Source organism: Ammodytes marinus (assembly GCF_949987685.1).
Source record: "Ammodytes marinus genome assembly, chromosome: 10".
Lineage (NCBI taxonomy): Eukaryota > Metazoa > Chordata > Actinopteri > Uranoscopiformes > Ammodytidae > Ammodytes > Ammodytes marinus.
The window spans coordinates 22,955,968-22,980,323 of NC_137214.1; the positions used below are offsets into that span (position 1 = coordinate 22,955,968).

Here is a 24,356-nt window from a genome sequence, read left to right on the forward strand (position 1 = left end):
GCCTGTGGAGGATAAAAAAAAGTAAATTGTTTGAATAAAAGAGACGAGGGACCGCAGCACTTAAACTGCCCGAGCTTAATAATGGCGTGCACAATTTTAATAACCCAAACTGAGTTCTTTTTTCCTTCAGGACATTCAACAAATCCTCAAGCATTCATTTGCACATGAAGACACAGAAAGCACCAGTGGCCTGTTTCAGCTTAGCCCTCTGTTAAAAGCTTTGGAGTATGTGATCTATGTCATAGGATAGGAGTGTGTTGCATGCTTTCAATGATGACATGAAACACATTTACTCTGGATGCATGTCACAAGGAGTACATGTCTGAAATGACTCTGGAAAGGCTTTAGTTGCGTGCAAAGTTCAAGCATTAATCCAATCAGTGGAGCTATTCACTTGAATTACGACGGTCATTGGGGACACGTTAGGTGAATGGGTCCCCTACAGTGTAAAGGATGGCAGAAAATAATACCAAACATACCATTTACTTCAGTCTAGAACCGTTAGGCCCTGTTCTCACGGTGAAAACGTGACAGTTTTCCCGTTTTTGGTTTAAAAAAAAACCCTGTTCAGACACAATTTATCTGACATCTTCACTCGTACACATGTTTTCAGAGGAAACGGGACGAAATCGCTGTAGTAAGCATGCCATGCCAGCAGTTGGCGGTACAAGGTAGTAGTAGATAGCTTTTCCGGTACAATTTGATGCATAAAACCTTACTGTAACCGAAAATTAATGCCACTAACATTCATAAAGCGGTTGGTGTAAGCTTGGGGTTACAAGTATTGTAAATGACAAGCTTTCTGTCCTCTTATTTCACCCATTGAACTCGTGAAAATAGAAGACATGCTGGTAGTGAAGGGGCTTTGTGAGCGGCTATCTTTCCTTTCCTGTTTAGGCGTACTTCAAAATAAAAGTCAACTCACGTTTGTCCAGTGAAATGCTATTAATCTTTAGCCAGTGACATGCTTTTACTGTGAAGCCGTAGCCTTAATGCTCCTTTTGTTAAACAGTAACTTAACCGCTGCGAACTATGGATAGTGTTTTTTAATGTAGAGAGAGCCGTGTCCCTGGCATATAGAAGCTACACACGTCTATTTTGCTAGAAAAACCGGCAGAGCACAAATCTTTCCCCAGACAAAGTGGCGGTTGCATGGTATCAATAACTTACTAATAGACTATAGACTAAATTGGCGAGTGTTATATTTGAGCCCTGCACGACACTCTCCGCTGATCACAGTGATGGTGCCGCGGAAACACCGTGCATGTTATGTTGTCTTCTAACTTTATAACTCGCGTCGCGTGTGGGTATTTTGACAGCAAATGTTATAGACTATGTATACGTGAAGTGGAGCCGTGACGTCAGCGTTGTCAGAGGAAATGGTTTCGGTGTTTACAAGAAACCAAAACCGTTGTGTTTTCCAAAAAATCCTCCCTGGGAGTAGATCTCAAAAACTTGCGGTTTCATGCCTGCGTTTGCTGTTTTCATGTACATGATATAGTGCAACCGCGGGAATTTTTCCGCGTTTGCACCGTTTCGTGTTGCCGTGAGAACAGGGCCTTAGAGAAAAGGGCTTAATAATATTGTTCCTGCATACAGCTTATATACCTGTCCCCAGTTGTTTAAAATATGATCTTCATAAGCTATATAGCCTTCTGTAAATTTTGGTTTGATTAATGGTAGCTGTGGTGCTAAAGCTCTATCATTCTTTCTCACAACACAACTAAAATGTAAAGAGATAAGGTGGCCCTGTGTGTTTGCCATGAAGCTTTTTGTTAAAAAAAATCCAAAAGGAAGGTCTGACTGTAACACATCTATACGTATAGAAAAGCACACACACCTCCCCACACAGGCAGGCAGTGTATTTAGTGCTCTTCTTGATAGGGGCCATTAATCAGCGTGCAGCCTGTGTGATTCTTACTCCATCGAGGAAAGCGGTGCCCTTTTGTATGAGGACAGCAGTCTTCCCTTCGCCTGCCCTGGCAGCAAAGACTGTATATTAACAGAAGCAGTTTATTGTCTAGACAGACACTCTCTCTCTCTCCTGCCTTGGCCCAGTAACTTCTTGACTGTCTCTCGTCTGCACATTGATCACAATATTATCTCCTTGAAAATAGTTCCCGCCGCCATTTCTCTCCATAAGAAACACATTGTCTTGTCCAGGCTATACGTCAACATTTGCTTTATCAATTGGGTAGGATTCCTGAACCAGATGAAATGGCCAACATACGTCAGCACCCACTGACCCACACTTGTCAGATGGCAGCAGCTGGAGCGATGGGGAATGTGTAACTTGGCAACCGACCAACTACATTTTTCAGAAAACCGCATTTCGTCATTTCTATTTCCCGTCTTCCTTGCAGCTTTTTGCTGAACGCAATATCAACTCAGGCGTGAAAGTACAGCACATTGAGGGGTTATTGTCCAATAATGATGTCTTTTTGACCAGTCAAATGTGTGTCCCATTCCAACCTTACATGTGAGGGGGACGTTGGTTTTACCCTTTTATTTTTACATTTAAATAGTTACTAGCTGAAAGCCATGGTGCATATATTTTGAATTTGACACTGCCCCAGTGAACTCTGTGCTACCAATCCAAAAAAAGTGTCCTCCGTGTGTGTTACTGCTGACACTGTATCAACTGCAGTGCAGAGGGTTTGTCATGCAGTGACTTACAGTGACTCAAGCAGGCTAAGCTTCCATGGTGTGCCCCAGGGTCCAAGGTCAGCAAGCAAATTCTGCTTCGCCCAATTAACTCCTCTCAAGCTGTTCATTCTCAGATTCTGCACCATGAAAAAAGATGTTGTATGAAAAATAAACCTTATTAAAAAGGTCAGAAGAATAATCAGATAAATTAATAAATAATAGGTGTTGATTATACCATCGATTATAGATTATTATATAAGATATGTAATGTTGGTTTAAAACATATGTAGGCCTAATATTCACCCTTTTGTTAGTAGCCTATATGTTATAGCTTATGTTAGTTATAAAATACTCGATGAATTATCGGGTAAGCTTACTGTATCTAACTGCAAACGGCTTTAATCCACCGGGAAAGGCCTTTGCTTCGGGGCTATCAAAACATTGTCGTGATGCAACCGATTCAAAACAAACACGCCCTCACAACCTGTGGCTGCACATCGCATTGGGTCTCCTGGTAACAACAGAAAAGTAAACCCAAAAAGCAGAGGCTCGCTCGCTCTAAAAGCCTGAGCGTGAGAAGAGCAGTGGGACTGAAGTGGGGGGAAAACACAGCAAAACGGCGACCACCATGATGGAGAGGAGGGGGATGCAGGAAGAAGATTCCAATACACACACACACACACATGAATAACGCGAGCGAACTTCACACGAGCGCACGTCACGAACACAAAACAGTCGTTAATCAAAAAACACGGACGCGCCCACTTACCGGTTGGCCTTTGTCACCTGTCAATTCCTTTTAGGATAAAAAGACCATGTGAAGCAGCTGACTGTGCAAGTAGTCGTTACCAGAGCCTTCCGCACCAGTCGTTGTCTTTCATTTCCATTTTTGGTTCACCGCTGTCGACACTGAAGCGATTTGTTGAATGGGTTAAAGAGGAGCAGAAAAATAAAAAGTTACATCTCGGCAAATTGCCAATTTTCTTCCTTTTAATTGCCGCTGCAGGTTTGTTTTTGTTTTGGAATGAGTGTGTTTGTTTGTATATAAGGCTGCTGCACTTTCGCCTCAGCTCGGGATTGCCCAAGATGGAGGCTTGCGTGTACCTGTCATGCAACATGCGCAGAAGCGGCTGCACAGAGCCGGCGAGCATCATCAGTCCTCCCATCAGCACCACGGACAGCCGCTCCCCGCCTCCACACACGCTGCTAAACGCTCACTACGTGCCATGTGACGCCAGGGGAAAAAGAAGAAAAGACACTCACTCAGTGGCGGCCGCAAACGTCCCACTATTTATGGCCCCGTCTGTGTGCTATTTAGCGGCAGATGGATGCAGACAGTGCAGGGATGTATAGACCGTAAAACAGACAGAGCGACGGGTATAATGCAATACACCGTTCAGGCTGAGGGGCTTCCATTAGGGGTTATTGCTGTGAATGATGGGGTATATATTAAAGAGCAGACTACACGTTGCATTTAGGCTATATTTAACTGACTCATGTGAGTCATTCTTATTTCATTTTTGAAATATGTGTGAAATCTTTGTGAGCATGACAGTGAAAACCAAATAAAGGACATTTTCTTTTTCTTTACATCTGACATCAAGGTAGCCTATAGTTGCATATGATCATAATACGCATTTGACTCCTGTGTTTACGAACACTACTTACATGAACAAACATTTTATTATTAAAAATAATAATATTGGTAGAAAAATGTCTTGCAATGCATTTACCACATGTTACAGGAGCTTTCAATCCCATCACATGATCTTCATCGGCATATTAACACTAAGGTACTGTAGGTGCTCGAAATAAGTAGATCAATAATATATGGAATAATAAATGCCATGGCAACTGGGCAGATGATATCTGATGATAAAGGTTGTGTGGTGTGAGTGACAGCTCCAGTATAGCAACATAGACCTTATGGTGCAGGGAATGTATCTCCTTAGCTGTTAGCTCTAGCGTGAGTTTATCTGTCATCAATTTGGGAGTTTTAGCAGGTTGCAATATGTTCTTCATGTGTGTAGTTGGAGGCCATTACATCAGGCTTGTGCTTGTGAATTAATGAATTGAAGTGCTAGGAAAAGAAACTGACAGAATAAGAGACAAATAGGCTTTTGGCAAAGGGCAACATCGTTACAGGTTGTTCGACATGTATTAACATATAGGGTCACACCATTGAATATATCTATGTCTATATAAATGTAGAGTCTGTGATTTAAAGGAATTTTATGCAGCATGTATGGGATTTATAGGACACAAGATTTATGTTCATCCTTAAGTACACTGTAAGGAGTTGAGCTGAGCAGAGCAAAGCCTCAAGTCCTCTCACTGTTGTATGGAGGCTGAGAAGCTCAACTAACATAACAATACAACACTGCTCATTGTTGACAGTGTGTGTGTGTGTGTGTGTGTGTGTGTGTGTGTGTGTGTGTGTGTGTGTGTGTGTGTGTGTGTGTGTGTTTGCTTAATGCGTAGATAAGCGTGGGCATAATGTTGACAGCTGCTAATATGATGGAGTTTCCTCTCTGAGAACAGCAGACACATGCAGCGTGGATGAAATCTCTAAAAACTCATTAAAGTGGATTACCCTGCCCTCTACCTCACCTTAATGACTTTAATTGTGTAAACGGCGGTGCTATATTACAATGTGGGCTGATCAAATCATTGTGGAGAAATACTGAACACTATGAATGCAATTGTTTGGATATATACCTTGCTAGTTGAAGTGTTCTAACATTGGAGGTCTAAAGGTCTCATATAGTACATGTGCAAAATACTGCAAGATTATCTTTTGGTCACAAATGCAGTTGATTATATGGATGATGGTACAAATTCCTTTAAATGTTTTCTTTGCTAAGAATATAGTTCCCTCAAAAGGTTTAAACTGCAGCATGCATCTGGAATTACTGCAGTGTTGGTTATAACCTCTCACCATATTTTTTTTTCTTTTTTTTTTTTTGCAAATGCCAGAACTGTTTGTGTCATTTCTAATTTATTTCAAATATTTAGCTGAAACACACCGACTAGAACAGCCTGCTCTTTTGTTCTTTCAGTGAAACTAAAATCCAGCGCAGAACGTAAACCGAGTGGATTTTTTCCCACAGTTCCTGATCCATATCTCATTCATCACTTTATGTCAAACAACTTGGGCGGCCTTCTGATCCCCCCCCAGTCTAATTTTGACTGGCAAGGCATTCAATTTGCACACACAAATTAATCAGCTCCATATGCATAGAGATTAATGATTTATGTCACAGGGCACATAGTTCTGGCGTTACAATCAAGAGGCTTGCAATCGAGCACAAGGATCTTTTTGTGCTGTCTGTACTGTAATGTTCTGGCTGCAGGCCATGTGTCTGATGGACAACCGTGTTCCTTTCCAGGAATATGTCAGGCTGGATTGAACCTTGTGGAATTATACCTGATTACATTACACCACTACTGTAGAGGAGTTATATCTTTTGTCACATTCATTTTTTAACATAAATAAAAAAGCTTTTGATTGTACATTTCCATTAAATATATTTTATGCACTGCCAAGGAACATGTTTGAAAGTCAGAAGATATGGGTGTTTTTTTGTTTTCTATTTTGTTTTACAGAGCCCAGATAAGCTGCATGATCAGCAAAACAATAAATTGCTTTGGAAGAGGAGGGAGCACACGTCATATGAGCTGTCTAGCTAAATGAGACTTGGATGAAAACCATGAAAGATGAACAGCAGCAGGACTGACGGGATTTGAATTTTTTTTTTGTATGTCTGCAAACTGAATTTGATGTTGGGTTTCAAGTGATTTTACTGAAGGGTAAAAGTATGTACCTTGGTTGGCCAAAGAAATAAAGAGGAAATCATTGATGGTTATTTGTGAAACTTAGTGTTGATTTTTAATTATAAATCTGATGTGAACTCTTCAAGGGGAGTTACACACCCACACAACTTTTTTTTTGGGAGGGGAGGCTTTCTGAAAGGGAACTTTTTTTAAATTCACTACATGTAGCTATAACTAAGTGATAATATGTGACTATGAAATACATTGACAGTCACATATATGAAAAATATGTATGAAGGTTTTTTGTTTCTATTTTGTTATTACTTCCATTACAAAATAAGCAACGTGTTTTTCTGAGATGGTTCATAAAACTAAGAAAAGGCTGCTCATATTATGTGTAGTTTGTTAAAGTAGATTGAGCATGTAACCAACCTATAAATAAAGAAAGAAAACAATATGTTAAAAGAATAGATTCGGCTGGAACGAGGACAAAAAGGTTATTTTGATTTTGCTTTCTTCATACACGCCATAATTCAAACACTTAAATGTGAGACAGATCAGATAGATGTGATCCAAACTGCACATATTATTCAGTAGGCATTCTCTGCACACACGTTAGATAATAGTTGACATGTGCACAGAGTTGCATGCTTGCAGATGTTCAACCTCATGCAATTTATCACCCAAGTGCTGGGCTCCAAAACAATAAGGTATTGATGACGTTTGGCAGTGCAGTAGATTTTGATCCTGGATCATCATATAAGCAGATTGTCATGATGGAAAGTGAGTCCTCCCCGTCAGCAGATGTTTTATTAAGTGCAACAGTAACCTAGATTATGACTGGGGTATGGAGCCAGGAAGCTGTTGAGCAGGAGGGCTCCCTCATTCCCAATGGAGCAAGAGATTCTTTCCAAATTGAGATGTCCAACATTTTTGGAATGTTACAAATAATGAAAGTATGACAGGTTGAAATTAATAGTCAAACTTTAAATAGCTCACACAGTGGTTTAGCCTGTAACATAATAGCTCCTCTGTTTATGTCATCAGGTGAATTCCTTAAAAAAAAGAAAAAAATCACCACTTGAGATTAGATTTTCCCTTTTTAATATGTACACTATTTCAGCAGCACAACAAAACACAAAGGTTCAAAGGAAGGAGCTTGTTTACATGCCAGCTTGTGCGTTCACAGTGCATACTGCGTACCTCTTCTTTTTCATTATGAAATAAGCTAGGGGCAAAAACAAATCGAGTCAGACGCCATCACACAAGTGAATTTCAATTTGTGCTTTCTAACCCCCATACACTCATTCAAATGCATGATATTCGTAGTTGTTTTGCATGATGGGATTTAAACACAGAACATTATGATCAGGTTATAACATATGATGCAGTGGCCTTGATTAAACACCACAACAGTAAAGAAAATACTTACATTTGGCTCCAACTCAAGCTCAACGTTACATAGCTCTTTAAATGTTAATGCATCAATCATTTTACTTAGATACAAATTTGAAGGCAAGTCTCGCACCTGGAGTGATTACATTGTGGTATTGCTACTGTGACTTGAACATCTTTACCTTTATTTGGAATCAATGACGACATGATTTCCTTTGTTTAGAAACTGGAAACCAAACAAGCATTTTTTTCCAGAACTCAGAACTTCCCCACATTACTTGCAGTGGCTTCAACAAGAGTTCCAGGGGTAAAGGCCTGACTGTAGCCCCATGGGGCACCACCAGGGGGCTCTGGTTTCAAGGCCAAGTGCAGGCAAGGGCAATTAATCAAAATGATGCCGCACTTTTCACTTCTTAAACCCAAGCACAAGACGGTGATAATATCCATAAAGATAGAGGATCTCGCTGACATATTCAAGCGTGGACATGTTGAAGGACAGAGTTCCCTCACCGCAAAACATTAGCACAACATTGTAGCTGTGTTTTCAATGTAAATCAGCCATAACAATGAGTGTAAAAGACTTCAATTTGTCATCAGAAAATGTGCGTCATTTTCTTTGTAAATTACTTCACTGGCATGTTTCCCACCTTCAGGGGAAAACCTTGACTCCTCGCAGGACCACACAGTGAAAGCTCCTGCTGCTGCCACAGGAGGTTTTACCATATAAATGAAGTCATCTCCAAGGCCTTTCACTTGTAAGTGCAATAATGAGCTGCAACCTGGATTTTAGCAAACACGTCTCCCTTGTGTTTCACTTCATTTCACCCGGAACAAAAATTGTGTTTCGAGACATTGACAGATGCATCGTGTAATACAGACCGATCAGGAGAAGGGGGCATTTGTTTGTGTGACAGAACGTGTCCTGAAAAGGCAAGACAATCTAATGGGATTTAGCCAGGAGCCCACAACTGTGAATTCTCCATTGTATACATTTCCATCTCCAGTCTGCTGGGTAGACGATTAGCCCTCCTGGCTGGCATGTCTCTCTCTCTCTCTCTCTCTCTCTCTCTGTATGTTAGCCATGACCCAAAAGGTCTGTCTTGTTTCTAATTTCCTCTGTTTATTATATTTCTTTGTATCAAAGACTCCGCGTTCAACAGGACCACCGTGGAAGCGGCAATCAAATGTGGACAACGAGACAAAATACCCAGCTTTTACAGACAAAACCTCAAGGGGTGAATGAGTGTGTGTGTGTGTGTGTGTGTGTGTGTGTGTGTGTGTGTGTGTGTGTGTGTGTGTGTGTGTGTGTGTTTGTGTGTGTGTGTGTGTGCGAAAGAGAGAGGGATTCCACAATGTGAAGTGCTGACATCTGCTGCAGGCCCTTGCAGGGCTGGAATGTGATACTCTCCTTTACACAAAGGGCCTTGGCCCTTGCAGCAGGCACAAGAAGACCTCTATATGCCCCTCTCCACGGGGGCAAAACATGTATGAAATGACTGTATCAATGCCCCATTCCTTCTTTTCCCAGCCATTAACTTTGATTAAAACCACAAAACCTTCCTTGATACCTTGATGCTGGAGAGAGGGCTGCTCTGCGCTCTCTTTGAGGTGGTGGGTTTCTGAGCTACGTGAGACCGGGGGTAAATTGCTAGAGCATTGCATCATGTGTCTGGCTCAATGGGTTCAATATGTCTCCAGCTCTGCCTTGATTGTTGTGTCTATTCGGCAGCAGACTTAACCATACAGTGGGGGGACACACTGGTGGATTTTGCCAACAATAGAATAGTTAGGAACCACATGAAACGCATTTGATGAGGTACAACAGTGTGCCGGAGAGAAAGGAAATTGGGAACAGGCTGAAGTATTGTTCCAAGCGGCGTCCCTGCTTTGATATGACAAATTGAGAAGCGCTTAAACATTTCCTTCCACAGAAACATTTAGGCAGAATGCACCCCACAGTGTGTTGAAAAGACTTGAGTGCATTTATCTTTCATATATCTATTGGGGGAAATGAATCAAGGCTTTAGCCAATCACTCCATGGTTACAACATGCTTAGTAAGGCATATTTTCTTATGGAAAGTTTCCTGTGGTATGAAGAAGTCTCTGATGTGAATATGCACTGTGGACTTCATTGTTTAACCAGGTGTATGTTATAAACTTGATCGACCATGATGCACTGGGCAAAAAAAATTAAGTGGGCTAAACATGTTACAGTGATGTAGCCCAGTACAAAGAGTAAAACAAAGAAATGCATGAGAATTAACAGTGGGAGTCAATATGGAAACAAAATTACAAGTAAATATTGTCATATTTAATCTTCCAAATAGGCTGAAATGTTACAGCAGAACTTTCTTTTTCAGGGACAGCAGTTTCAGAAAAAAAACATTCAGGTCTGTTCATTCAGTTACAGTGTCCAATCATAGTTTGCATATTTTGTATTGTGTGAGACAATGTGTGGAGAGATGTGTTCTACACAGAAGAAAATCATATTATTTACTTTAGTTTAAAACCCACTTGTCTTAGAAGAAGTGACAAAGTCAGCTGCAATATTCCGTCTAATTTGACTGTTTTCAGCAGTTGCTGAAAGGTCATTCTGGAATATGACAGAAATAGACAAATAACTCCACTTTTATTTGAGACTTCCAAAAATGGGAGAAAAAAAGTTATACATTATGTTTCCATTGTGGTCAAAACCGTCTGCAAAGCTGTTTTATTTTGTTTGTATCAAAACCCTTCTTCATAACATACTATGCAGAGAAGTTGTACTCTGAGTTATCTGCAAATGCTGCCACTTTTTAGAGGAAACTACTGGAAACATGTGAAACTGTTTTGCAGCATGTTGAATTGCTGCATTCGCCACTTTGTAAAGAGAAGTAGGTGAAAAACACGTCATTGGAGCAGGCAGCAACGGAATAGTTAACATGCCGGGGAGTTTCCTCGTCTGGGAAAGTTGTACTTTATGTAGCCCCGTAGCACCTGTTGTGCCGTCAGTTGGCAGTCCCCAAAAACCCAACCCCGGCTGAGCAGCGATATTTTATCTGTCTCCACCAAAGTTATGACTCAAGAACTCGCCGGACAACAGAACTCGTCTCGGCGTTGCGAATGCTTTCTGGGCTACAGACTGTATCAGGTTGCTGCACACTCTCTCGCTGTCTCCGTGTGAGACATTTCTCTCTAATGTGTAAAGACTTGCGGGGATTTATTCAGACGGAGTTAAGAACGCACCGTGGATGCGCGCTTTTAGCCATAATGCATATGGGCTTTTTTTTTCTTATGATCTCGTACCATGAATGATATGCCTGCACCGGGACGCGTGTACAACTAATTCCAGGATTATAACTACTTAAATCCAGACCTTGTCCAACACAATATCCAACTTTTTTTCGCATAACCAACAGGTGCGCACTTGCATTGCGCAAAAGGCTGCAGGTCTGGAGTCTACGGTCGGGGACTTGTCTTGATTTTTAGGGAGATATATAAATATATATATTTCACTTTTTTTCCCCAAAAAGGACTGATGATTAAGAGTATGTGGATTCTACTCTGCGTGTATCCTCTCCAAATGTGTCCAAAACAGCACTGCTGTCCTGTAAACGACGCATGTGTGTGGTGATACAAACCATCCTGTCAACAGCGCTTTGTGATCGCCAACCACCACTCATCCAAATGATCCTTCCATTATTATTCCTTCTTGCATCGCTTCTGCAACAATATGGCTCGGAAGCTGAATCAAGTCATGTCAGCAAGTTTCACCCTCCAAGTGTAAAGGAGCAAAACGGTGAGTGTTGAGAATGTTAGTTACATTTAGAGAAGTTTGAGCCTTAACTTGGATATTTTCTCACACTCACATAGCAACATGCTTATGCTTACTGGGCTTGAAGCCATTCTTTTTTTAAATGCACATCTTGCTTGAGTTTAAACTGCAATGAATGAGAGCGTTTCATTCAGTTCAAACACCATTATCCAGGATGGGAAGTACAAAATTACCCTTTACCTTTAAAGTGTACCCATGTATGTTTAAGGGGGAAAACCCTCTGAAATTCCAGGTCCCCCAGGAGAAGTTTTCCCTGTGATCATAAAAAAGGACTCCATTCATGCAGCAGCAGTGGCTCCGGGCAATGTAATTTGCTTACCCTCTGAACTGCACCGAGCTGCACAATCAAATTCAGAAATCCACTTTTGTCAGTGTTTTATGTTAGCCGGAGTTTAAATGAAGTTGAAAAAAAAAGTCTATAGTTACTCTCTGATGATTTATTTCCACCCTGGGCAATTTGGAGATCAAGCTATTTGCTGTTGTATAGTGTGTGTGTGTGTGTGTGTGTGTGTGTGTGTGTGTGTGTGTGTGTGTGTGTGTGTGTGTGTGTGTGTGTGTGTGTGTGTGTGTGTGTGTGTAGTGGGGAGCAGAGGGACCATATTTCAAACTTACCTTAAACAGATTCTTATTTCCACTAATGAACTTAATGAACCAACTAGATTAGATTGTTTTGTTATCCTGCCTCATTTTCTCATTCCTTACTTTTAACCCACAAGATGCATCATACATTATTATATTCCAAATTAGTTTTTTATGGCTTCCATTATAATATGACTGCAACAGGTAATTAAGAACAATACGCCAGGATATATTGGCAACAGAAAAATAGGCTTGCCAAAAGTAATCCATCTTTACTTGGCATTTGACCAAGCCTTTGCAGGCTGTACATGCCTATACGGCTGTAAAGACTGATGTTTTAATATCAATATTCTTGTTTCAAGGGACATACTCTTTTCACTCCACAGTTAAGTGTGTAGCACTTTCTTATAATGCAACCTTTATAAAGGGTTTGTAAACTGTACCCAAAGGCTGGTTAATACATAGTTTAACCATGATGCCTTCTAGACCAGTTAAGAACAACTTTTTGATTACAATCCTCCTCTATCTTTGTCTGATTAGACCTAGAACCAAACCCATCAAATGGACTGTAAGACTACTTTATACGTCTAATAATAAGTTGTCAATAAATGGATTTTGGTCCAGATGTCCTTATAGTCCTCTTCTTTTTCTAGAAGTCATGTTCATCAGATGTGTTCTTTTTGACCGATTAAAGAGCTAACTAATAAGACAAAGCCTCTGCTATCTGGATTTGCACTAACTTGAAAACTTAAAAGTTGATCTTGTTAATGGCTTAAAGCTTAACTGTTCATTGAAGTTTTTTTTTTAACTAAAGTGCAATAAATTATCATGTGTACTTGACTGACACATTGACATGGATTTGCACTACAAAGTAAAGAAACAACAACAGAACCTCACAGTGTAAACATTTGGAAGTAAGAAGAACATTCCTGTGTCCTGCAGATGTTACACTAGCTGGTCTCACTTCATTCATTCCTCATTGCAGTCGGCAATGGCCAGTGTGCGTTTGAGTTTGACTGGCCTTGTGTGAGGACATGCAGCCTCTGACTTCCCTACAGTAAAGAGTTAGGGGCTGGGGGAAACCAGAGCCTCCCACCGGGATCTCTCGGTTTAATCAGCACGACTGAGAAAGAACAACAATAGGGAGGAGAAAGGGAAGGAAGAGGTGGATGGAGAGATGAAGGAGGAGGGAGGAGGGAGGGGGAAGTGTGGAGTGGGAGAGATGTTAAACTGTCAAAGAGCTCTTTTAAACGGTGGTCACACATTGGCTGAGGTGGAAGCCAGGCCGTCTGTAACCTTTCGCCTGCAGTGACTGACTTGCTGCACAGTTCTGGGCGCTTCACTGCTGACGCTCTCTGTGAGACAATTTGATATCGATCTAAGGGGAAGGGAGCGAGCCAGGATCTGTCTGGCATGTTTAGTAGTAGTTGCCAGGAGAGTTACGGGTCCCCAATCGTATTAAACTTGGCAAGCCTCTGTTGATGACTCCATAAGATATCAGAGGGGGTTGTCTCTCCCATTGAGGGGCCAGTGTGCTGTGCTTGAGTAACCAACATGTCACAATAAAGGATTTGGAGAAAAAGGCTCAGAAAGGCTAAGAGATCGCCATGAACTCTGGAAAGTACATTTTTTGTGTAGTGAACATTTCCCTCGTCCATCACCTAGGGGTTTTTGAGAACCAATTTTGTTGTTGTTGGTAAAAATGACATCTCCAGTTGCGCTATACCAACAATTATGTATGAGTTTAGAAAATATTTAGGGTCTAAATTGCATGCATGTACACACCTACCACGACCGTCACCACAATTGATGGTTGTGTCTACAAGTTATCCTTTACTTCTGAAAAAATAAATGTCTTAAAGGTTGATATTTTATGGAATACTATGTCGAATGATGGTTCATAAAATTGTAATGGAGTCTTAATTAACAGAACTCATAAAAAAACATATTTATATAACTAACAGAACAGCTAGACACGTTATTTTTTGAAAAAGCAGATGTGAAAGTATTAAATTAGTTTTATGTGTTGTAGTGAAAATTCAACCTATTAAACAGCTTGTGGGTTATGTTAGGGCAACTCAAAGCACCAGAGTCAACACACGTTTGCTCTGGGTTAACTTTTTTTCGATGCAAAACATGAAATTTTCCTCTAAGCGTATTGGTAGATGCCCAATTGTAACAACATGTGATGCAGGAAAAATGTCTAGTATATAAGAGTAGAGTATTTCATAGCAGGTAGAGTTGTGATTTTTTATAATACTACAGGATTTATATTCTGTTTATTTATTGTGGCATTCTAATCAAGGTTGTTCTCCCGTCCAAGCAAACAGTCACACCTATTGCAATAAAGCTTGCACCTTGCCTTCAAGCTTATAAACTAACGGCCTATATAAGATGGTTTCATTACCTTGAGATGGCTTTTGTTCACGCTACAGTGTTTATAATGGCTGCCCTCTATTAGACACTGATTTCCTTTGCAGAGCCAGCAGTTGTATAACACTGCATATCCCACGATGCATCTCATCTGCCCTATCAACAGAGGTCATCTCAGGTTGTGCCTCTTTAATAACGCTTCTCTTAGTCAAGTGGTCCGGCTTCACTTTACCTCAAGGCCATGTTTTCAACCCCACACACAGCCCACCCATAAACACATGCCCGGGTCTTATTAGAAAAATCCGGCTGCAAATATTAGTAGAAGATGGGGATTACCTGAAGATATTCCGATGTGAATCCCCCCCCCTCCCCCCTCCCCACACACACACTCTAAGCACCAATCAAGGAAGTTATGCAGCGTACTAGAACGGCCAATGATCACAGAGGCTGCTGTTCCGCCAAAGATTAATGAGATTAGAGGGGAGTACCGAGGTTCTAAAGGTCACAGGCACATGCAGACCATGTACATAGATGGAGGGTTCAAGAGAGGTACAGATGTGCATTGTGCATTCATTAGATTATGATGCAGACAAATAAGCAGGTTTATAGGAGGGCCTTTAAGAACAGGAAAGAGTGTGGGTGGCCTAGTTAGAACTGGTTCAGGTGTAATTTGAAGTGTTCATGAACCCATTCATTCATAGATGGCTGAGAGTTAATAGCACACTTCAAAAGCGTAGCGAACTGGGAGGAGTTATTTTGGTCATTCAGGGCTCCGCAAGTAAAAGTCCTTTTCATTTCTAACACTTACACAATGTCAGGAGACTGATTAACTTTCTCGTTTTGAATTACTGATGATAAGCTCCTGCATTAAGAAATAAACCGGGTCATTTATGAAATGTAACCTGTACAACCCTGTATACTGTACATAAAAGGGGAGGGGAAACTACAACTCTTTTTGGTTGGAAGCACCTAATCAGAGGATTCCGACAAATGCGAGCTGAAGCTAAATGGTCCACCCCTTTGCAAATTGACAATGCATTCAATTTATATTAATTTGGGGCCAATTGTTATTGGGACAATTTAAGATGATTTCAGTAAGGGTTGGTGCAATGTGCAGTAGGTCGTTTTCTATAAGTGTGGCCAGCTGGCATTCAAGTTTCCACTATGTTATTTGAAGTGGTTGTCTTGGTTTCTTAACTCTATGTTTTAATTTGAAATGACGATACGCCTCTTAAACTCATGAAACAAAAACCTGCCGGTCTTGGAATCTCCATTAGTTTTTTTAATACAGCTCAGATGTGTCCTGCTTTCCTGGGAAAGCTTGTATCCAGTTAGAAGAGGCTTTACTTTGATGGATATGCTTGAATGAATGAAGGCAGGACTATGCAGTTAATCATTGTAGTGGTCAGTGCAGTAGCTGGCGGTATGCTTGGCTGAATTAAAACCATTAAAGGAAATGAATGGCTCAAATGTTGAAGGAACTCAGGGGCCACAATTACACTGAGTATATTGCCATATTCAGATGAAAGCCATATAGAAAAATCAGTTGATCAAGACGGTTAAAATGATTTTGCATTGCACAATGAATCACTGTGAACAATGGATTTCTTTCTAACTGGTTTCACATGGCCCTCCATCCGGAAAGTCACTGAACACATCACTTCCCATGTACACATTCAGTGTCCATAACCCCGTGGGCCACTGAATACAGGCAGGTCTATGTCTACTGGCCAGAGGAGTTTTTTCCCCTCAGCATCTGACTCCAGAGTTGGGGACCCTGGATAACAGTGTCTATGTTTTTCCTGTCAGTACTCATTTGAACGTGGAGTGCTGTATTTGGCAAGCAAAGCATGCCACCGCCTGCCTGCTGTTTGTCATTTCAGGCAGGGGAAGCACCGACTCCCCCACCTTCTTGAGCAGCCAAGGGAGTTTTCAAGGGATGTGGGTCACATGGTTAGGCTCTAGTGGAGAAGAAATGTTCTCAACAGACACCAAGTTTGTCCCAGTTTAAATGTTAGGGAACGTTGTCATTGCTTACAGTCATTGTTTTGGCCAATGGTGGTCTAATGAAGTCATAAAAGCAGTAATTGGTCTCCTAATATAGTTTAGCATGATGCTTAGGAACTACAATAAAATATTTTCTGGCCACCTTGGGGCATTGCAACAACCTGAAAACACAACCTTATTGAGTATTGAGTATTGGTAGCAATTTCAATATTTGAGTCCTGATTCTGATCCCCTGATCATTTAAAGTACATTATTCATTTTGCTTACATCTTTTTTGGGCTCCACCAACTCCAAGAAATATCTGGCTAGTTAGTTGCAAATAGTTCGCTATAGAGCAAATAGTGTACAAGGGGCTTATGAGAGCTATTTCATTGAAAACATATGTCTGTTGTGACTGAAACGGAGTATGGCGAGAGTATTGTTTGGATTAACAAGTATAGATAGATAGATAGATAGATAGATAGATAGATAGATAGATAGATAGATAGATAGATAGATAGATAGATAGATAGATAGATAGATAGATAGATAGATAGATAGATAGATAGATAGATAGATAGATAGATAGATAGATAGATAGATAGATAGATAGATAGATAGATAGATAGATAGATAGATAGATAGATAGATAGATAGATAGATAGATAGATTAGATAGTGTTCAAGGGATCCAATTTTCCTGTGAGGAAAGTTTTTAATTCAGTTATGAAAATATACCTTAGAAAATATACACTTCTCCGACACACCCAAAGTTACATAGTGCACCTTTAAGTGCCTTTAAGTAGCCAGTGTGAGAAGTTCAGTGGGTGCACTTACAATTGCCAGGTGTGTCTGAGACTGCCTGGATAGAAATCAGGGTGTTGCTGAGGAAACACATTCATGCTCTGCAAACACTGCCTTGTTAAATAACCTATTTAAGTCATTTCTTTGATGCAGTGCCATATTTCACTTCTTTGAGTTTCTTATCGATTCAGCTTCCGTGATCTCATGGTCAGGCCCTCCATAAACTGCCATCCAATAATAAACTGACCTTCTGAAATATTACCAGTTTGCAGATAAGGATAGTCCTTGTGCTTGGCAATATGGTGTTGAATGGTTGGCTTTGTCAGTTTTTTATTGCAAATTATTGTTTCAAAAGACACCATTTTTCATTGGCAGTTGTAAGGTTATATTATCACTTTCCCCCTGAAGCAAAACAAATACAGATAACATTTATATCAGGGTTTTTTTCTTCTTTCTCCTTATCGTCAAATGAAATTACTTGAATAGAAAAGCAATTTATCTTCCTTAGTGGAAGGACTTAGTGAATGTTATCAGCTAGCTTCTACACAATGCCTCAAGTAGCTCTGGACTGACCAGCTGGCACAGTGCAAAGCCGCTCCACATGAAGCAGACTGGATAAAACAAAGCAAAAAGACAATAAGCAATTTTGAGTCTAGTGCATGCTTCTGAGACTCGCAGTGAGCAAAATGTACGGTATATATACATTGATTCTGACAGGCAAAGGAAAGTGTCTGTCTGTTGCAGTCTAAACATGAAGGTTGGAGAATGGCTGCCTAAGGTCAAGTATCTCCTCTCCCTTTCCTTACTAAACTACTGTTGTACTGTTGTCACTGATGTATTGATGTTGTGGGTGAACAACACACGGTGCACTTACTTTTTTTTGCCACTTTGAAGGACTTAAGAGTCATACAACTTACCTCAAAAAAAAATGTTCATTAAAATAATTGCAATATTTAACCTGACCAAGAAACCCTCAAAAAGAATATTCCGCATAACATATCGAGTTCCCATGGTGTTACCCTCTTACATAACTTAGTCTTTATTATTGAGTACCATAAAGGCAATTATTGTACATTTTGCATTGCATGTCAAAGCAAGTAAATGTACTTACATCCCAAGTCATGTGTAATAAAAACTATGATAGTATGAAGAAGAACAAAAATTGGAGCTCTTAGTGATTGTTTGATCTGCCGTCAATGTTGGCAAGAATGATCATTCTTCTTGTTCTTATGAAACCTATTATTATTGTGAAACAGATCCGGAAAAAACAGAATATTTCATTGGTAAAGCATTTTGGTCAACTTGAAGCTTTGATGGTTCAAAACTTCACCAGTATATGTTTGGCACAATTTTTAGACAGGGTTAAGTTGTCCTGTGTTGTCTTATGGCAACTGGAATTCCACAGGACTAAAACATCTTGGCAGTGAGATGAGTTGTCTCTGGAGGGCATGTCTGCATAGCTTGGCAGATGTCATCACCTCCTATCAGAGAGGTATTTCAGTGTGTCCTGTAATGACTCTGCTGCTCCTCAATTCACTTGGCTTCATGGGCATCACCTTGCAATTTGACTGACAGGCAGCTTGACCCAGATCAAGTGCGGGAGAGTCCCACAGCTGTGTCTTTTGTAAGAGAATAAGAGCTTATTTGGTAACCCTATACAAAAGGTTGGACAAAACCGTTTTGATCTTTATCTACTGAATAAAACACTATATATGTTCATTAAGAACAGACTGCGTGATACTATGTCAATTAACAAGTGACTGAGGATTTAATAGAATAGTGTGTTTATGTTGCATTTCTCCATGATTTGTGTACAGCAATTCCACATGTGCACTGTAGACAATGTAGCCACATTGCTTGATAGCTAAAACAAAGGTATCTCAGAGGTCACAGTATGCAAACCCATCACTGTGGCAGAAACAGCAACTAAACTGGTTACACTTTACTATGTCTCCGTTTCCATTTTCATTATGACATTCCTCATGTGTGAAACCGAGACACCATATTTATCAGATGCAGCAGAGACATTTCACGTTTATCGGGCACCATCATTAATGATGCTAATTTTAGCAAGAAGCAATGAGAGCTACTGATGCGTGAGGAGTCTCATGCAGTTTAAAATGCACCCTGGCGCTGCAACATCACTCACATATTCATCCCTCCAAAGTTAAAATGGAGAAATGAATTTTGCTTTCAGTTCACATTCCCTAAACGACTTATCATACTAACTTGTAAGTCATGCCTTCCCATGTACATCCAACCACCACTGTATCTTTATGAACTATTGGAGGATAGTGAGAAAAGAACCAGAAGCTATTAAATTGAGATGCGAAATATCCCAGCCCTAATGCATTTAGTTGGGGGGAAATAAAAAACACACCTGTCCCAGTGATCATGGGCACAGCTCCGTCCCATGCTGGCTGGATTATGTCACCTAGCACATGGTGAGATGTGATATACGACTCTACGACAGTGGCATAGGGAGACGGTAACCCAATCAACATACTATTTTGAGAATGTATAGCTTTTCCCGAAGCGCAAATAGGTTTTCAGTGCAGGCTGGATACACTCTCTGCCACGGCATGCTAACACTTGGATCCCCCATGGGAGGGTATCCATTTCTACGGCCAAATGGAATGAAAATGCACATTAGGTCTTATGACTGACTGGAATGATTTTGCCAACTGTGTGTGTGTGTGTGTGTGTGTGTGTGTGTGTGTGTGTGTGTGTGTGTGTGTGTGTGTGTGTGTGTGTGTGTGTGTGTGTGTGTGTGTGCACGCATGCATGTGTGTGTGTGTGCGTGTGTTTGTATATCGTTGTACTGAACAGAATCTGCAGCAATCTCCATATAATAAAATAAGATTGAAATTACGTATCACTCAAGCCAGATCCTCTGTAATACAGGTTTGTCAGTGTTGCTGGGAAAGGTTTTGTCTTTGAGCAACATCTTTATAGCCCGTCAGGTTGAATTTGACTGGAAACACTTAAAGAAAATGACAGTTGATACCAAGGGTAATAGAGGACATAATACCCATTAAATGATTTTTCTAAATAATTTGTGAAGACCAGGGTCAAACATAATATCTTAAATCTTGGCCTTGCCTTTTCAGTTTATTTTCTTTCTATTCAACTCAACCAATTGTCCGTTGAGGAAACTGTTGGTGGTGATTACGATACAATGAGATATCTGAAACTTTGTTGCAGTGCCAGGAGCTGCTGTCCTTGTACAATGTAGAAAGAAAAAAATAACTTGGCAACACCGGTCGATTTACTGGAAAAGTGTTTTTTCACATTGGCTTCTCGTGTTACTTGCACATCCGAAAGTAGCACCACTCTTTCTACTTCCAACTACTTGGGTGCCAGTTGGTACTTTGAGTAGCTGATTTGTCTGTGCACACGTCACCACGCTAAATGCTTGTAAATGTGTCATACTTGATGATTAAAAGGAAACCTGATTCTGGTTGTGGTTATAGGCACTTGGTGCAGAGGTGTGGAGAGGAAAGGGCCCAATGCCCAGATGTTGCGTGGCTTAGTAACCGGGTTGAGGCAAACAACGTATACAAAGAAATCCAGTCAAGTGGTGAAAATGCAGACAAGTTTAAAAAAAGGTCTCGAATCACACACATGGACTATGGGGTCTTGAAGTAATGTGATATATGCCAATTGGTAGAAAGTTATCCATGCCAAAGCAGAAGGTATTCTAGGAAGTATTGGGCACACTGGAATTTACCGTCAGGCAGGAACCAAATAATAATAAATGGGAGAAACTTAAATTGGTTTGCTAGCACAGGTGTATAACTAATAACCTTAGGTATGGCTTTGCTCCATTTAGGTGTGCCAGTAATCTGTTAAAATAGGCCAGAATGCATAACACAGGTGTCTTGCTGGCACAACTGAATGCAGTGCAGCCTTCATTGATGTTATTAGTTAGACCTGTGATTAACACGTGAACATATCGACTGTGAGAGATGTCTACTCAGTGTGTTGGTGTCAGAAGGTAGAGCTACAGCTGGACAAAAGAAACAACAGTGTCTAAAAAGCCTCCCTAAAATAATAATCCTAAAATGTAATTAAAATCTTGTGCAGTAAGTGCAAGGCCTTTAATCTCTCTAATGCAGTTTTAAAAGTGTTTTTGCTCTGTAATGGGCGTGGAGGGAGTTTGTGTTTCCGTCCAGGTGATAATTAACGTGACATAAACTGGGCAGCTCGCCACTAAAGTCACTAATGGGCATTAGGAAAGGAATATTAACGTTGTTTATTGGTGGTTTTCATTGTGTTTCCAGCCTTGGCACACTGCTGTATGCCAATGTGAAAATTACACACACACACGGCTGCTGTCTTCTCCATAACTTCGTAAATGTAGTTTGGTATCTCAGTTATTAAGGTGGGGTACAATCCGGCAATGTATATTTTGCTTTTTGTAATTCATGTATTCCTCTTTGTGTTGGCCTTTTCACAACTGAAAGTGGTGAAACATATCTCCCTGCGTGGATAGGTCTAACATGTATAGTTTTGTATTGTATTGTAGAATCAAGCTGTGTTCATATGTATCTGGCTTAGCTGGGCCTAAATCCCACACTAAACCATTGGGGCTGTACTGATTTATCAGTTTACACATATACAAAGGCTGCTGATTAAGCCATCTACAAATATTCAATTTGACAGAATACCAATTTGAAGCTCTGTGAAATGGATTGGCCAGTGTTAAACATTTTAATGTCTCTCTTCATGACTCACCAAGACTTTTCAGACTCCAGTTTCTTCTTCACAGGGAAGAGTGTGTGTAACAGCTTGAAAGGACACCTTCACAATGAGTCATGCTGAGGGAAAGACAGACTCTGTAAAAGGAGTATGGCGAGTTACAAAGCAGTTAATAGGAAAGGTGTTGAGCCCCCTCCTCCTTCTCCTCTTTCTACCCCCATATCTTACATCTGTTCAGCCGCCTCTAATTAGGGCTTTTACAAACAACAGCATTAAAATAGCCCCGGAAACCAGGCCAACTATGAGACACCATTGACAAGGCAGATCTTTCATGCCCAACTCAGTTTGTCAAAATATATCTCTTGTTTTTTTTCTGCCTCAACAGCCAAAGTTTGTGCAACACTTTGTCTGCCTTCACACCTGTTGACAGGCCTCAGTTGAGATTGGAAGTGTGCTTCACTGAGTTGCCTTGTTTTTGGCTCAGTCTGCAGCATGGGATGCTCATGGTGATGGATTTTCTCAGGCAGATCACTGACATGTTTCCATGCATGCTGTGGACAAGAAATGTTTTTCGCCATTCTGTTGCTGCCAGTATTTTTATTATGTAGAGACCAGTTAAATCCTTTCTCTTTCGATTTGTCTTTACAAGGCATCTTGTATGTAGCTACATTCAATTATGTTCCTACATTTAAAACATTTAACTGAAACGTTTAAGGACAATTTCACATGAAAAATGGGATTGTCCTTATTCACTTCCAAATATGAGCTATTATTAGTTGGGTGTGAGATGAATTGGTCAGGTAGCTATGTTATTACATAAGATAACTTTAGAGTTACTTGCTAGGCATCTCCCCTCATTCAAGATAATCTCTGCTAAGCTAACACGTCCCAGACCACAAAGCAGCTCAAGACGACAAAACACTCACCAACATGTTACTGAGTAATATCTGACTGTGCATAACCGACTGTAAGTTTCTAATATACGTATAATGTAGCATGTTGTCGTATAGTAGGTAGCCTAATGTGATAAAGAAGTTTCCTCTTCTTGTTGACAGCGCAGCAAGCTGTAAACATAACATTAACATTATCACCTTTAAAGGTTGATTCTGTGAACGGGTTTGTGCGTGTTGGTAAACAATGTGTTGTTAACTTTGAGTTGTGTTTCTGGCTACTTAGGAAATGTAAGCGAAACATTCTGATTTGATTTGATTTATTGAGCACATGTTAAAAAACAATAACAATGAGACATTTTTAATAACAGACGTGCTAAGAAAAACCCAGAAAGCCCTCAAGGGGCTTGACATGTTGGGTTCCCTCCAATGATTCAACAATACATCATAACATGTAGAGATTCTCTTTCCTTTTATCTCTGTTTTGGTTTCCATCAACTCCTGAGGGAATAATCCGTCTTGTCGGCTGCTAATGCTCCATATATTCGTCAGCTATAGTCAATAAATGTGTCTGTCTTTCCGATTTGTGCTGAACAGGTTCATTCACTTTGCCAGTGCTTGTTCACTCAGAACAGCTGTGTGGGTCTGTCGATGAAAAGGAGGCTTGTGAAAGCAGTGAGACTGAACCCAAAACAATGAAAAAGTGAATGCTGTCAAACTAAAACAATGAGCTGAAATACTCCCAAACCTCTCTGTTGTATTGCAGGGAACAGCTGCAGTGGGGTAGTCCATCGCCAGAAGGGACACTCTTCACATTCCACATGGTCATTTGATCCATTAATGATATCAAAATATAGATCTGAGCAACTTCCAGGTATAATACCTATTAATTGTCATGATAGGTAAATAAGTTGCAGTTCTATAGATGCTCATTTCTGATTGCTGCTTTTGCCACAACTCTCAATTCACAATTCCCCAAATAATCACATTTACATGAGATTCATTGAGTATGGTGACATCACAGCCGATATCAGTCATATCACTCACAGGGATATGTGCATGTGGTTGTTGAAGGTTAAACAAGGGGTTACTTAAAATGTTATTCCCCCTATGCAAAAAGAGACGATTGTACAAGCCATAGTTGTTACATTTAGTTGCTGGGGGGGATGTGTACATGCAGCAGGCTTATTTGAGAAAAGAGTGACTGTGCTATGCCCTAATGATTTGCCCAGAATCAAACCACATTCTAAGCAAATAGAGTTGCAAGGGTTAAAGTCAAAATACTGTGTTAATGTCCAACCACTGCTAAGATAGTAAAAGTACAGAGGCAGAGGGAGATGAGGCAATTGATCAAAAGATGTTCTACTGGGGTCCCAGACCCCAGTGTATTTCTC

General features: G+C 40.4%; 1 protein-coding gene across 1 annotated transcript in view; it reads left to right on the top strand.

Moving 5' to 3' along the window:
• Positions 1–10,831: 10,831 nt before the first annotated feature.
• Positions 10,832–24,356, top strand: part of pdgfc (platelet derived growth factor c) — a 41,965-nt gene continuing 28,440 nt past the window's right edge. The window contains exon 1 of the mRNA XM_080035307.1: positions 10,832–11,594. Within this exon, the coding sequence (XP_079891433.1) occupies positions 11,417–11,594 (178 nt within the window). The 5' untranslated portion in view covers positions 10,832–11,416. The remainder of the gene's footprint in view (positions 11,595–24,356) is intronic.